This window comes from Solea solea, chromosome 10, assembly GCF_958295425.1.
Source record: "Solea solea chromosome 10, fSolSol10.1, whole genome shotgun sequence".
Classification (NCBI taxonomy): domain Eukaryota; kingdom Metazoa; phylum Chordata; class Actinopteri; order Pleuronectiformes; family Soleidae; genus Solea; species Solea solea.
The window spans coordinates 20,667,359-20,683,999 of record NC_081143.1 but is presented as its reverse complement, the minus strand read 5'-3'; the positions used below and the strand labels follow the sequence as shown (position 1 = coordinate 20,683,999).

General features: G+C 40.9%; 1 protein-coding gene across 1 annotated transcript; it reads right to left on the bottom strand.

Annotated features, from left to right (window-relative positions):
- Window positions 1-614: 614 nt before the first annotated feature.
- LOC131467472 (adhesion G protein-coupled receptor E1) lies at window positions 615-13,817 on the bottom strand. Its single transcript, XM_058641408.1, has 17 exons — window positions 13,509-13,817; window positions 10,664-10,738; window positions 10,221-10,364; window positions 9,997-10,128; window positions 9,198-9,326; window positions 8,822-8,865; window positions 7,389-7,499; window positions 7,135-7,288; window positions 6,865-6,984; window positions 6,584-6,783; window positions 6,292-6,459; window positions 5,335-5,529; window positions 4,454-4,671; window positions 4,117-4,275; window positions 2,856-3,030; window positions 2,533-2,634; window positions 615-2,345 (listed from the first exon to the last, which is right to left on the bottom strand). Exons 1-17 carry the CDS (start codon window positions 13,537-13,539, stop codon window positions 2,304-2,306), a joined length of 2,199 nt encoding a protein of 732 aa, XP_058497391.1. The 5' UTR covers window positions 13,540-13,817; the 3' UTR covers window positions 615-2,303.
- Between the last annotated feature and the right edge of the window lie 2,824 nt (window positions 13,818-16,641).

Sequence of the window (16,641 nt, the reverse complement as noted above, 5' to 3'; positions counted from 1 at the left end):
GATTGATTCACCCCCCCCCCACCCCACCCCGAGGTGTCAAAAAATTTCCAAAACAAACAAAATGTAATTGTGAAATTGTAGTGTTGGGGTTGCTTACTTTCTAGAAATGTAATTTAGTCGCTGCTCAAAACAAAAAAGTCTGACACTTTTACCTCAGTAACATTTTTTGGAGTTGTAAATGGAGATGTAGAAGAAAGAAAATACCATTTATATATACATGGATAATATATATATATATATATATATATATGTAAATATATATATATGTATATATATATATACATATATACATAGAATGTGTTTCATTTGAACTACAAACTGTAATTTAACTGGAGTCTGTGTCATAATGTAAATATGTTTAAATAACTATGTTTTATCATTAATTATAAAGCACACAGTCCACTGAAGTCAATTAATTATACACTGATGCTTGATTTCACCACAGAAATACCAACAGGAGTGTGTGATAAACTTTGATGAAGGTATTAGTCATATATGCGTGAACTGTTCATCCATTACTTCATATAGTATACAGTATATCCCTTAGGTGCTTTTCATTTATATGTCTGCTATCTGCTGCAGACTAATGTTGATTAACCACACACACACACACGTTTTTCAAACAAAGTACAAGAACACATTTTAATAACAATTTCTGCTGCATATTCCTAAAATAAACATAGTACCAAACAACAACTTTGAAAAAAAGTAGAAAAATAGCTTCAAACTAGATCATATAGTATAGTAAACTCAAGACAATAGGAATCTCACAATCTTACATTCACAAAATGCTGCATATTGCATATAGTAGCTTTTTCACATAAATATACATTTTTTGAAATGCATGAACAAACAGTAACAATGGTCACAATATGGTTGCCAGTCACACTCACAAACCAGACTTCAGTTCAGTGACAAACTAAACACTCCTAATATGAAAGGGGGAAACAATTCTCTATTATTTTAAAAGGTCCCAATAATTTGTATATAATAGAAAAACTAATCTTTGTCTCATTACCAAATGTGAACTGGTCGTGTGTACGTGGGACGGGATTATCCGGTGCACCATGTAAGTGAAGATGTGCTGGACAAAGACAAAGTGCAATAAAATAATAAAACTCAAGTCCGAACATCTCCCATTAGACCCCCAACAAAACGGCGGGAGCTCTCGTTTCAGGAATGTAACACTGCACAGTGACCGACAGTGTGTGAAGGCAGAGGCTTGAAGTTATTAGAAGAACATTTTACTCCATAAACACCGTTTGATTGCAGGAAGCTGCACGCTTATCAGAGGGGTGGGTCTGTTTTTGTGAATTGTCCATGTACAACTTCGTGGACAAAGGCACAGCTCAGGAGGCAGAAGCCAAGATAGATTTGAATTGACTTGAATTTCCTTCGGGATCAATACAGTATCTATCTATCTATCTATCTATCTATCTATCTAGATTCTAAAAAAAAACTTAAAAAAAACAGCCACAAGTGCTTTGAAGAAATCCACTTATTTTGTTTAAAAATCAAGAATATCAGATGTAAAAATCCCCACAGAAGGCCACAGGAGGAACGAGAGGCAATCGGAGCAACTTCATTGGCAATAGGCATCATGAATCATCGGTTTCTTACCAATACAGCATACTGTTAAATACAGTACATGGAAAGGCTTCTGTTCTGTGACGCTCCAGCGAACAGAAGCCCACGCGATCTTATTTACAACAAACACTTGTATGAAACAATAAAGCAAAGTGTATGCTCGCGTTTTAATCATATTTACTGTTCAGCCTGCACAACGTAGACACTTGAAAATAAATGCTCTAAATCAGTATTACTTTGAACCAATGGGAATACAGCAAATATCGAAATAAGAATTCAGTCATTATCAGTATACGTTCTTCTATCATTTAAGTGATACGCATATGTTTGCAACTCGACGCAACAAACTGAACGCTCAGGGCTAAAAGGGTCGCAGAAAGTGACGTGAATCCTACGCTATGGCCTTTGCACTCAACACAGCTGAACATCAAAATCATTAAAACAACAAAAACAAGAATTCATCGAGGACAAAACTGGTTGAGACACTGTCACTGCTTTTTTTCTTATTTCTTGAAGACATGGTAATTTTGTCCCAATCCCTCAGGTTGGTGAAACCGCTAACCCTGACTTTAAGGTGAGGTAAATAATGACTGAATTTATTATTATGATTATTATTATTATTATTATTATTGTTGTTGTTATTTTAAATGACCCAAATCTTTCAAATAAGGGCTAACTTAGCTTACTCTTTGAGGATGATTAAAGGACAGAGCTGTTTATATTTGCGATTCCCCAGTGTGCTGCGCACTTTTTGAAGCCTGGAAAAAAACAACAACAGAAAAACATGTTTGAAAAATGACGATGAGACTGTACTGTACAATATTTGTATGCAATGGTGAAAGACATACTGTGACTTTACTCTATATGTATATACACATATACACATATACACACATATATATATACATATATATATATATATATATGCGATCACTTCATGCTTACTTGTGACTGACTGCTGGAGGGATTGGTGCTGCTCAAGTCCGAGTATCTCTTCTTCTGTGGCGTGCAGATGCAGGAGAGGAAATGGGCATACTCATCTCTCACCTGCAGAGGGCAGTAGAAGATCAGTTCTGGAAACTCGTATCACTGCAATGCATTTCTTTTACTCAACTCTTTTAAAGCAATATCGACCGCTGAAGATGTTGCAGCTGAGGGTTAGTTCAGTTTCTGCTGAATTTCACACACTGGCTCTTCAACAATTGAATACAACTTTATACAGCACTTTGAAGGTGTGTTGGAAAATCAACTCCAGTTATTTGTTCTACCTGTTTGGACAGCAGGCAGTGCATGAAGAACAGCAGCGCTCCCTGTAGGCTGTTCAGAATAGTAAAGATATACGCTGCCACTTCTGCTGTTCGGCTCTTTTCAAACAGCAAGGCCCCAAACACCCACATCAGTCCCAGTATGCACATCTGCGCGATAGCCGTCACTGTGAATGCTCTGCAGAGGAAACACGTGGGCAAAGGAATGATAAAGAATGAAAATGAAAGGTTATCAAGAGCCCAGACACACAAATGACTCAGTTGCCAGTCAGTTCTGTAACTGGAAAAACCCCCTTGAAAGAAAGATAAAGACAGCATGGGTTTTGAAAATAATCAAATGTCCACTGAGCTTTGCACAACTGAAAGACTTCTTTGCTTTCAACACACAGAGGTGACTCGGTTTGTTTCTGCCCACCGTGGTGGCAGGAAAAGCATCTGCAATAATAAACAGAGACAGACCCGAAGCTATCTGACCCCTTGCAATGACCCCGGTGGTGAAGTATGGAAAACGCTGCAGTACTTTTGACATAATTTAAATCTCTGATCCTATACTCTACTTAAACTTAAATAAACAAGGTATGAAAGAAAGTGCGCGTTGGCTCCCGTGTCTGATATGACGTGATCTCCACACAAGAAGAATCTGTTGCCTGTTGGCTCTCATCACTCTGTCTTCTATGCGCGGTTTTGTGGCGGCGACCCGAGCCTGCCGTCTCTCGGGATCCCTGGGCTTCTGCTGAAATTCTCGCCTGTTTGCGTTTTCCCCGACTGTTTTTGGTATCTCAGGCACTGCCGCCGATCCACCATCTTCTCTTTTTATGAACACAGCCGACAAGAGCCTGGTAGGGTATATACTGTATGCTGCCAGTTATACATGTCTGTGGATTTGGACATGATCCGTGCAGTTTCCTGTCAAAATGACATTGCTTTGGCTCCATGGTAAGCTCACATTTCACGTTTTCTAACCGCAACCGAAAATTTATAGTATACATCTGCATGCTTTGGACAGGTTCTGGGTTGGGGGGGCCCCTTCAATATTATTCCCATCAGAGAGCAGAGTCAGTCCTATGAAAACATTCGCCACATTTTTCCCTTCACAAAACTCACACATTCTTTCCATGAGTTTATCCCCCAAAACTGTCCCATTTCTGTAAAAATGTATGTGTGAACTGTCTGATTGTGCAACAGGGCAGGTGTGAGTATCGTACTGTATTACTTCACGCATTACAACAGCAGGAGAGGAAACACAAAAACCACACGGACTGACTTAATTTTGTGGAGCGTGGACAGATCCGGGTTGAGGCTGGTGAACTTCTGGGCGAGCTTCCACACCGTGATGATGAAGAAGAGGACATTGATGATGATGATGAGGCACACAGGGCCAAAGAAACTCCAGATGAGGCCATCTTCCACGGACAGCCAGCAGCTATTCAGGGGGAAATTACAACATGTGCATGAGAAAGGGTTTCTGCATGTCGTCACAGACCTACTGTAGATAGGAGCTGCTCTATGTAATCCACTGATGTAATTGTTAACACAAACACAAGTGCAGGCAATGAAACACCCACAGACACACACACACTCTCTCTATCTCTTTCACTCACTGCTTGTCTGTGCCGTAGCTGTTCGGTCTAATGATCGCAGAAACGACGACGACGACAAGGGGCATCCCGTAGCCAATGACTATTAGATAGAGTGGACGAATGTTGGCATTGAAGACCAGGACCACCATGCGGTAGAGCTGCACACCTTCCAGCAACATCCAGGCGAAGACGCCCAAGAAGAAATAATGAAGCATGGCAGCAACAAATCTGCAGCCCCCCTGTGATGTGACACAACGGCAGGAACAACGATAAAATAAGAGAGAAAAGAGAAGGGGAAATGAGAGTAACAGCATTTGCAAAGACTACATTAAGAGATCCTTGACTTTAGCAGAAGTAGCAATATCCTTAGAAATTTCACAATGTTCTGATCACAAACTTATTGTCAGTGCAAATGTGTAGATGTGAGTACTATTGTTAAATGTTACCACCGGTTTACATGGTGTAGCTACAGTTTTCCTGAACAGAAACAATTCTTTTCAAAGCAGACAAATATCTGGCTACACGCATTATTGTTAAAATGAACCTGGTGAAATTCCAGCGTAACACACAGTGTTGTAAAAGGTATGAAAATCCGAATTCAAATGAATCTCTCCGACAATTTTACTTCTGTATATTTGCTGAATAAGTATCATCTCGCTCCATTTTCCACGACTTGTGGGTTTTGTTCACTTTTAAATATTTTTCTTTCCGTCTTGTGCCTCCGGATCACCACAGTGATATGTCACTGTAATAGGCCAATAGTGGTGTGTTATATTATTAGAACAGGAAGATTAGTGGAATAGATCCCTTGAATGAAACTACATTCTTATTTAGACTAAAGCCATCGGTCAGGTTGTTGCCCTCTGTGTAACTGAAGTGATTATTTGCTTCTCCAAACATACCACAGGTTCAGTTCGTGAAATGCCCGCCAGAAAGATGATGTCAGCCAGGAGGAGGCAGACACACAGGTGCAGGTGGATGGTGGTGCGCGTCCCTTGTATGGAGCGGCAGAACTTGAACGTCAGGATGCACAGTGTCAGACACACTACGGAGATGATCAGCCCGATCCTGCTCACCATCTGGAGCGCAAACGGGTGCTACGGAAGAAAAGACACGTCAGATCCCGGTGTGATTACTGGTACTGGACTCATGCGGTTATCATTTGCTTTGCACCGATGTGTGTGTGTTTACAATGACATAAGTGAGGGAGAGGAAGCAGATTTGTCTAACAGCTGCAAACAGAAACAGAATTTCTGAGAGTGATAGGATAGGTGCATCGCCAGAGGTGATACCTCTTACACAGCTTGTAATCATTTGGCCAATTGTTTAAAGTGTGTTTTAGTTTAATTTAATTTAATGTGCGTGAGAACGTCTGATCAGTCATTCGAACGGACTGTTCAAATGATACTAAATGCTTTGTTACTGAGGCACATGTTGTTATAATCAAATGTTCAGGTAGGGTCATTTGAATAGGATTTGAATTGTGGTTAGATTAAGGTTAGGGCTTTCCAAATGAATGGAAGTCAATGCAATGCCCTCAGAGGAATAGCTGTGCAAAACTGTGTTTGTTTGTGTCCTTTTTTGTCCAAAATAGGACCTTTTCTGGGATAAACGCTGACCTCATCAGGACCAGCAGTTTTCATAGGGGCCAAAGCCTGGTCCTAATGAGGCAGAACCTCATTTCTGAGGAAATGGTCCATGTTAGGATTAAGATGTGATGTGGGGTTAGTTTAAGGGTTCGGCATCGACTGGTTAGAAATCCGGCTTTGGTTATGCTGTCCAAATAAATGGAGGTCAATGCAGTGTCCTAATAGAGGTCACTGTATGTGTGTGTGTGTGTGTGTGTGTGTGTGTCTTACCTCCATGGGGTACAGGGCCATGAGTACTGCAAAGCTGCTCAGATGTTCACAAGTACACACAGTGTGCGAGGCATTGGAGGACTGCTGATAGCAACCATCTGTGGACCAGGCCTCTCGCTCATTCCAGTAGGCACAGATGTAGCTCACCTCGAGGGACGCGTCTGTGTCCTAATTAACAAAAACAAGACATTATGTCACAGACTGTATGTTTTATTTATAACTCCAATGTAACTGTTATGACTGCAACAATCAAAATAAGCAGGTTTGTTGACTGTGGGACAGGTGGGACTACCTCCACATGTCTGAGTGTGATGTTAACAGAGCGGCGCAGATGTTGAGTGGAGGGATTAGAGACCAGGACAGACACAACTCGAGAGTAGATCCGAATGGAGGGATCCACGCCATCTTTTTCAAGTCCTTTGAGCTCCTCAAAAGATCTCTCACCTGAGCTCTTCAGGTTCTTGTAGCTCAACAGTGCGGCCAGAGCAAAGCCTGAACAAAACAATAAGAAGTGTGACTGTCTTTCATGTGCAGACGTGGCAGACCGTGCAAGAGAAGAGAAAAAGAGGTTACCAGGATATTTTCCAGTCCCCGTGGCTGTTTCCCAGTCAGTGTCAAGTGTTGCATTGTCATTGGTCAAATGGATTGGTCCAGTGGGCCGGATGTCCCCTCTCTGAACAACAATCTCTGCATCTGAACAAGCAAAATGCCTCGTTTCAAATGCAAATACCAGACTGCACAGTGAAACAGGAACATTCATGCATTTATCATTCTTATTTAGGGAAAAGGCCAGTGAGGTTACACTTTTCTCATTACTAGAGACGTGCGCATTGCGACTGTTACCTGTCTCATTAGTCCCCATCCTGGTCAGGTTCTTTTTCAGTTGAGGACCGATGAGCATGATGGAGTTCTCCAGTGTACTGAGCAATGCGCTCACACCTTCACTGCTGTCCACATGACCAGGTGAAAGGATGGCATCAGTCGCTGTTAAAATTCTCTGTTGCAGCATAAAGCAGACAGATTAACAATCGTACACGTTTCATGTATACATGTGTGCATGTGTGTGTGTGTGTGTGTGTTTCATCTGATGTTCTGACCTCCAGTAGCGCATCTCCATTAAGCCTCTCATCAAATGTAGCATTTGGGTTAGAGAGAGACAAACAGCTGTGTCTCATCATGGATAAAATGTTTGCCAAGCCTCCAAGCGACTGAGAGACAGAGAGAATAATGAGACCATTCAGCTTGTCCTACACTACAACTCACATACTAAACCCTACAGGGCCACAGTTGTGGTCTCACATATATGAAACAGAGACAACGCTGTTTAGCAAAACACTTGAGCACTGGGTTGCTGTACTATAACTGACCCTGAGAACAATGCAATAATAAATACTGTTCTGAGGGACAGTTTTAAAGTGTTTAAAAGTTTCATGAAGTGCAGTTGTATGAGGTTCTGACACACATTGACAACACTGCCATTGTGGAGAACCAGATTTTAGGGACCCAAAAAGCCGGAATGATATTTGGATTGCTGGTTTTATTTTTGGAACGCCGCAGCAGGAAAATGGTTTGTCAGGAAATAAAAAAAAAAAACTTGAAAAATAACAAAATTCTTACTCAACAAAAATAAACTCAGAATCAATAACTCAATTACTAACTACACTTTAAGTCTACGTCTCTCTACCTGTGAGCACTCTGCCTAACCCTCTCCTTAGCAGAGGAATATCAATCTTGTGGTCTGTATCTTAAGTCTGTATCTTGTGTTTTCCTCATCATTAGTCTTTTCTGACTGGAAACTGAAGTCTGTGTCACTTTCTAATCCACTCTCTCACCCACACCAAACTGTAAAGAGAAATGCGTCAATTTCACAATTATGTTGACAGGAAGTGTTCATTCAGTGCTGCTTTCATTATAAAGATCAAATGTGTTTGTAGGCGCCATATGAATAATCTATGTATGTCATAGCCGTTTCAGTTTACGATTGATTATGTTTGGGATTAAGATTAGTTCTGCTGATTTAACCACATTTAAAAGTGTTAAGTTAGGGCCTAACTATTATTGAATTAGAATTTGCACTATATTTGTGGTACTCAAACGTTGGTCTTTGATTTAAAATGTCACAATTTGCCTCTTATGGGATAGAGGAAATGAGCACCTGTAGCTTTAAGGGGTGAAGCAGTCGACCAGCAGCTCCCTGAGTCCCTGCAAGCTAAAAGCCAGAGACGTAGGTTTACAAACTTTAGTTTACAGATCCAATAAGGGCGATCTAAAAGTGAGATAAGGCAGCACATTTCTTCTCAGATATCATATACTTAAGCAGACATAGATGCTACCAGGTGAGACTATTGTTTTTCCTTGAGTTCTTGCTGGTAGCCATGTTGTCAATGAGAGTATGTGTCTGTATTTCAGACAGCTAACAATGTGTCAGTATCTCATACAACGCCACGTCTTGAAACCCTTGTGATACAGTTTATTTATTGATTGTTGTTGCAGTGTTTCCGTTGTGCTAATAAGTCAACACGTAGCGTACCTGTGTTGGCCCACTTGCAGCACTGAAGTCGTCACAGTCAAGTTCTACGTGGAGCAAAACATCGTACAACATTAAACCATGTGATTTTCACAGTTGATCACAGTATTAAGTACAGAGAGCAGACAAGTATGCATACTTTCTACAGAGCAAGCAACACAGCAGCACTGGACAGAGATCCTCACTGTTATCTTGTGAGGCACACGTAATCATTCAACATGAAACCGTAAGTCATGGCAACAGGGAAGCCAAACAAACACAACCCAACTGCAGCCAATGCACTGGAAGCTGTATTTAGGACACTTAGTGTGAGGAAATAGATTTTTTAATATGAGGAAACAAAAGTGAATGAAGCGGAACAGTGTGTGCCTACACTAACCTGAACATAGAGTCCTTTCGTTGCCGTAATTGGTGAATCCTTCCGGACACTCGCACAGGTAGCTCCCGTCAGTGTTCTTACACGTGCCTTTCTCTCCACAGATGTTAGCTTGTTCACATTCGTCTATGTCTGTTAAAGGACAATGAGCAGAGACATAACAGATGGATGAGCATCCACAAACACTGACTACGACAGATATAGTTTTAGCCCATTAGAGACCAGGTATCGCTGTAAGTGAGGTCTTGGCAGTCTACCAATGCTGCTTGATTTAAGATGTAAAAGACTTGATGTCTAACTTTCTTGGTAAAGTTTGATAAGAACCAGCCGGAGGCAGGATATGGTTTTGTGGTCAAGGTCAGAGTACATAGACCTGTCAGCTGAATCTGTCTTTTTAAGATTAGATTAGATTAGATTGTACTTTATTGAACCCACAACGGGGAAATTCACTTGTGCAGTAGCACACATGTTACAAAGGACAGAACAGAATGGCTGTGGATACATAAAGAAACAAATAATAAAATAAAATTAAATTAAAATATGCAATTATTGCACAGAATTTGACTATTGCACGGGGATAAAATTGCACTGAAGGTAGGATACACAGAAATGCCCACTCACACTCTTGCATTAGGATTCAGTAGGCTCTAAACAAAACACGGCCATCTAAACACTTTGAAAACCAATAAACCCTTGCCTGCATACTGCGGCAATGGTGAGGAAAGTCCAAACCCTGTATTTTTGTGTTCTCTGCAAATTCCAAGCACAACCTTGTGGTAACGTCAACGTAGACTCTTCTCACCTATGCAGCCTTTAGTGCTTCTGCTTGAGTTGATGAACCCGAACAGGCAGGTGCAATAGTACCTCCCAATCTGGTTAGAACAAGAAGCCCCATGGCCACAGATTCCACGTTCTTCGAGACACTCGTTGACATCTGAAGGAATATGATAGCATTGAGAAGGACTGGAGAACTTAAGTGCACCATCTCTCGCTCTCTCTCACACACACACACACACACACACTCACCTTGGCACTGTCCACTATCTTCCGTGAAATTCACCTGCCCCTTAGCGTCTCTGAAGCCAGACTCGCACTGACAGTAGTAGCTGCCATTTGTGTTGAAGCACATTGTGTTATTCCCACATCCGTCTTCATCACACTCATTAATATCTATAGATTTGAATTAAAAAAAACAACAAAAAAACATAAGCACAGAGGACAATATGCAATAAAATATGATGGCAGTCTCTTTTCAGCTCTTATTCCCTCTGTCCACTGTGATGAGAAAGCACTGCAGGCTTTTTAGCTGTTTTCTTTTCATTTTGGTAAAATTTTAACCTTTTTGATTTTCATGATTATTATTATTTTCATTTTCATGAACGGTGTTAAAATGCCAAATTCTCTGATTGAGTCCAGTCACAGAGGAGGGAGAGCGATTGTTAAAATAGGAGGTCATGGCAGATTATTACCAACACATTTGCCCAATACTGAGCCGAATCCTCGGGGACAGTCAGAGAAACACTTCCCCAGCATACACATCAAGCCTGAGGGGGGGGAAGAAAGAGGCCAGTTAATCGAATTTTATAGTTACAATGACGAGTGAGACAAAGTACCACCTGCTCCATTTGTTAACCTTTATTCATCCATTTGCACAGAAGGGGCCTTTGTGTAGCCCAAGTTCCCCCAAGATGGTGGCGTAAGTTGAGTATTCATGAAACTCAAAGCGTTACCTTGCTGTTACCCACCTTTTCACACCATTCTGCATATTAGACTGTGTGTGTGAATGTGGGTTTTACATGCACTTTTACAGCAATTCGCTTTTTAATGCACAGGTCTACGATTTAGGGCTACGATTTGGATGGTTAAGGTCATAGGCTTAGGAATTAACTGCTAATGTCAAGTCAAGACAACTTTATTTCTAAAGCATGTTTAAAAACAACCAGGGTTGGCTTAAGTGTTGCTGTTCCATGACACTTTCAAACCGATTTTTAAAATTTAAAACCAGCGCAAATGTATGAAACACATAAAAATAAAAGAACTGAACCAGAATAAAATGTCCTTTGACGTCTCAGTCGTTTCTCTTTAAAATCTAAAATAAATTTAACCCAGGTGCATTTTAAAATGCATAAAATCAAAAGGGTGCACACCTTAGAAACAGCCTTAGTTTCTCTGAATTAAGAGAAATATCAGTGCATGGTCAGTGCTACTCTAGGAAATTATGTGTGAATAATATTTGAGGGAACCAGAGAACCAGAGAAGTAGTTTTCCCTCATTGTTTTGGACCACTAAGAGGTTGCTTTTGGGCCACATGTGGCCCACGTGCCGCCATTTGAATAGGCTGGTTATCCAATATATGCACATTTGAGTGTGATTTTGTCTTCTTCCTCCCACAACTTCAGCGCCACATTGCCAGACACATGTCAGTCACATTTGTTTGACTCAGGAGTGCCAGAAGAAATCAGCACCTCCTGCGTGTGGAATGAGTAAAAAATATATATATATATATATAAAAAAAAACCATGGGTTTCCCCTCCCTTGAACACAATGAGCCCTCTGTTGTTGTCTGACCAGGCTGGAGCGCTCACAGTAACAGGAGAACCAGACAGTTTGTCAGTGACAGTGAGTGTGTCTGTGTGTGTCTGTGTGTGTGATTGAATCCCACTTCATGAGCAGATAACTGCAGACAGACAGAAACAAGGGCCGGCTTCATGCGCTGCCGAGGTTCATTCATCAGTATACGCAAAGTGGTGGAGAAAAAAAAAGAATGCTTTATCCGTGAGAGAAACTATCCTCGCTGTATGTGACGTTTGTCTCACATTGTGTTTGTGAGCCGTGTGTTGCGTTTCCCTGCGTCTCTCTCTCTCTTTCTCTCTCTCTTCCTGTTGCATTACATGATCTGGGCCTGAGAGAAACAGAAACTTATTTGGCTTCTGCCTCAGTTCACAAATACGTGTTTCACACCACACAGACAGTAGGCAAATTGTGTTGGTAAAGGCTTGATTCATTTCCTGAAAAGCTATAATAAGTGCAGTCAGGTCTCATGTTTGTCATTCAACTCATCAATTCAACTCAATTCTTGTTGATTCAATCAAAATTCCTGCAAAGTATTTACCGATTAGTTGAACAAACTCTACTTTGTTGGACCCTCTCTGATGGCTATAATCTAATCTTCATAATAATAGTAATGCTATAATCATAGATATATATATATATATGTATATACATATATTGTCCTCCTATTTTAAAGAAAAGCATTTTTGTGTTGCTGCAAATATGAATCACCTGTGTGTCAAGGAAACAATATTGTGACGAAAATACTTAGTTTTAAATTACAGTTTTTCCTAAAAACCCAAAACCACAGGCGATGATGCGCTTCTGCGGTTAGCGCAACGTCACATCACTAATGGAGCGGCATGCCCTCGACGGTCAAAGAGGAAGAATCACTTTATAAACTTCGAAGAACAAATTGATTACGTTACAAGCTTTCCTGGTATAACAATCCCCACAGATCAAATCCTACACTAAGTGTGTTTTTAAAAGTTCTATATAAATAAAGGCTGGCATACTTATAATATATATATATATAATATAGTTCAGCCATAATAACGCTCACATAGTGTGACACCTTTGCCTAGGTGTAGGAGATTCAAATTGATCAAAAATAGTGGTACCTTTGAGTAGAAGTATTTCAGTACTCTGTCCACCTTTGACTAGTGTAACTGTGTTAAATATTCTTACCAGCCACTTTATTAGGTACACTATTCAACATCATCTTTTTGTTAATACAAAACTCAGTACAAACCAAGCTTCATTTCTAAAGGTGATGCTGATCTGAAATCTGTATGAAAACCACTGTATGAAGGTTTGTGGTGACGGTGAAGAGGTTCTTCCTGACCCAAGTGAATCAGGCTTTGAGTGTGATTTGCTCTAAGAGCCAGAAGAGCTGCTCTCTGACAACCCAGCATCTGTCCAGTGACAGAGGTTGTTCTACAGGGTCCTCAGTGCGTCTGACAGGGTTTACATGACCCATGACCCATGACCCATGACCCATGCAAACTAGAAATAAAGCTTTCATTCCCCTGTCAAATCTATGGAGCGTAGCCAGTGATGGAGCATACTAGCAGTTGAACTAATTCAACAAGACGAAATGAATGCCTGAATCAATATAAACATCTGTCTTTTGAAAAGCAGAAGTGCATCAACTGACATCTTACACGTCTTAAACTTTGTGTTTCTCTTTTCTGGACCACATCATCTGGTCACTCACACACACACATGTGACAACGTACACTGTGCGTTCATTCATAGACTTACCCAGGATGAGTAGCTCCTTACCGATCCCCATGTCAAAGGCAAAAGAGAATAATCCACACAGACGGTGACTTTGCCAGAACAATGAATGAACTGTAAATGTGGTTGGTGTCGGAGTAATCAAAGATTAACTTGGACAACTTCACCAAAAGTTATACTAAGTATTTCCACTAAAAGAGTCCAAAGATAAAGAGTTAAAAGAGTAAATCCATTGACAAGATAAATTCCTTTTTGTAAAGGATATTCATGCAGTGGCAGGAAAAATAATAGTGAACCTTCACCAGCTTTCTTCCTCCCTCTGATTCAGTCTGAGCACGCCCTGCTCTCCCCTTACTCCCCCTCCCTCTCTCTCTCTCTCTCTCTCTCTCTCTTGCTCACTCACTCACTCACATTGCTTTCTCTCCCTGCTGTCCTCCCCTTCACTTATTTGTGGCCTTCCCTCCGCCACAGCTCTCTTTCATGCTCTCTTCTTCTCTTCTCTCACTCCATATCTTTCCATGTGAACACGTTTCTCAAACTGGCCCCGTATCACATTGCACACACACACACACACACACACACACACAAACCCAGGCTTCCCCCCTCCACACACACACCACCACCACCACCACCCCCGTCCACACTCCGTCTTTCACGATTTCCTCTACGCTCCAGTGGCCTCTATTTCAGGAGCTATTCACAACACTCTCAGGAGACACAGTGAAAGAGAGGAGGGGGTGAACAGAGACGATGACTAACACTCAATCTAAACAGCTGCTCCTTTACTTGTATTTTGCCAGTAAGTAATCTTATATGCGTTTCCCTCTACTCCCCCCAATTCCTTCTCCACCTCCTCCTACTTTTTCTCTGTCTCCCCCTCAAAGTTCAGCCTTTCACCCAGTCCCACTGACAACTCTGAGCATTTTCTCACAGGCAGGAAAAATGTCCTGCAAGGAAACTTTTATCATCTTTAAAGACATTGAAGCTCTGAGCAGACACGATCAACAGATTACTATCAAACGTGAACAAAATACAAACCGTTCCTGGAAATGTGATCATGCTAAAAAAAAATATAAATATGTTTGGCCAGATTGGTGGTCTCTTTGGTTTGGGTCTATAATTCACTACTTGCCACGACTTACTGTAAACTAAACCCCATCCCTCTCAGTCACTGTTGATTTTTCTGTCAAAAACCACTGCAGTTTATAGTGGTTTCAGTTTTGCGTTAGAAGTTCAGTGTCTTTCAGACGGTGGTTCATTTCAAACAGATAAACAGAGAAAAATGGGCCTCCGTGTTTGTACAGGAGTGTTAGTGTTAGTGCAGGCGAGGAACATCATTTACACCATGATTATTTTCACTTGGTTTCTGAGAAATTATTTGTCCAGCACTGTTGCATTTTTGGTCATTGCGTATACAGGCGCAGACCTTTGACCTTTTTTTGAACCAAAGAACCAGATACTTGGTAGCACTGTTGCCAATCACCTGGATTAATGATTGAATCAGATACGTTTCATAGTCCATCTGTGAGTCACCTCAAATCAGCCCTTTGCACGTGACTGAACATCATTCATTTGATAAATTTACACCTGTGATGTTCTGACAGCGACCTGTAAAAATGGCTGCAGCGCAAAGGGCCCCACTGTGTGTGAGAAGTATACGTAAGGGGCGGTTTCGCTGTGGAAAAAGAAAGTTGAGAATGAAGTTTCACGTTGCAAAAGAAAGGACTTTCAGATGAAGACAACAAAATGGTCATTTGTGTAACTGAGTGGTTTGCAACTTCCTAATTCCAGTGATGGGTGTGCAACAGAATTGCAGATGTTATTGCAAACTCTGATGTAGGAGCAGCTACACAATGTGGAAATAAAACAGGTGATGTGCTTGTTGTGCGTCACCTGTAACTCCACAAACAGTGAGTCAGACTCTTGGCTTTTTGTTATAAATAACATTCATTTACTATTGCAGGTATTAGGCCAGTTCCCTTGGTAAGGTCACTAATGCAGACAGTTTGTTCCTGACACTTGACTTCCTGTGTTTTGGAGGTTTTGGAAACACTGATAAGTTAAATATGGAGTCACTAACCCCCAAAACAAAGATGCACGATGCAGCAGCTGTGAAGAAGAGGACAGCATCCAGATGGGAGGAGGACAAACCAAAGACATTAGTCAACTGCGGCTGAAGTAGCATAATGTAAGAGTAGCAGATTTTGGTTTTTACTTTTTCCCACATGTGAGAGAGTGATGATGCCAGTTGTCATCCAATCCAATCCAACTTTATTTATAAAGCACAACAACAGCTGAAACTAAGTGCTGTACATCAGAGATAACTAAAACAAATAACATGTAAACATGTGCGACCTAATAGACCTAAGAACAAACAATAAAACAATAAAATACTGTAGGAAGCATAAATACAGATAAAAGCCAAAGAGTAAAAATGGGTTGTAAGCATCTTACCACATTTTACACTTAATTGTAGGTGCGAATGATCAGTTTCCTGCTGCATGTTATATTGAATAGCTGATAGGGAACAAGGCACTGGCTTCTGTTGCCATAGTGACCCAAACAACACACTGTGGCTGCCGCACACAGCATCAGAAATTTCCAGCACGAGTTAAGTATCATATACATGCAAACACTCAGTGAGATAAATGCTACTTGATATGACCTCTTTTCCTCCCGTCAGTCTCTCCTTGACTCTGTGCCATGGTTTCCTAAGCGTGGAGTCAGATTTGTGTCATATTCATGCAGACAGAAGGCCAGACATATAAGGACAAATGAGCATATGTGTGGAGACAGAGACAAACCACTGGTGCATGTGAGCAGGAAGAGGAAGAGAGAGTATTTAAGTTCATGTGCCTCACCAGCATCTTTATAAGCAAAGAACTTAATCAAAGCAGATATTTCTCTATGTGCATTCGTGCGTGAATTCTTCATTAGTTATTCATTAGCACCCAATAATACCATTTTAGTGTATTAGGACAGATGAGCAACCATCCCTGAATCAAATATAACAGTCTACAAGAAAATGTGTGAAATACTGTTTGGATTGGATGCAGTTAGTGTGCAGTCAGGTAAAAAAATAATGCCTACAGACTAAAGACACACATGAACATAACATAAATAATAATAATAATAATGATAACACATCACATTGTTT

What these genes read in the sequence shown, in the direction of transcription:
- LOC131467472 (XM_058641408.1), bottom strand. Translation starts at nt 13,539, where the DNA reads ATGGGGATCGGTAAGGAGCTACTCATCCTGG. An exon ending in GATGGGGACTAATGAGACAG is followed by an intron (nt 6,985 to 7,134) that starts GTAACAGTCGCA and finishes TTGCTTGTTCAG; the next exon opens with ATGCAGAGATTGTTGTTCAG. An exon ending in TTTCACGAACTGAACCTGTG is followed by an intron (nt 4,672 to 5,334) that starts GTATGTTTGGAG and finishes GTCACATCACAG; the next exon opens with GGGGGCTGCAGATTTGTTGC.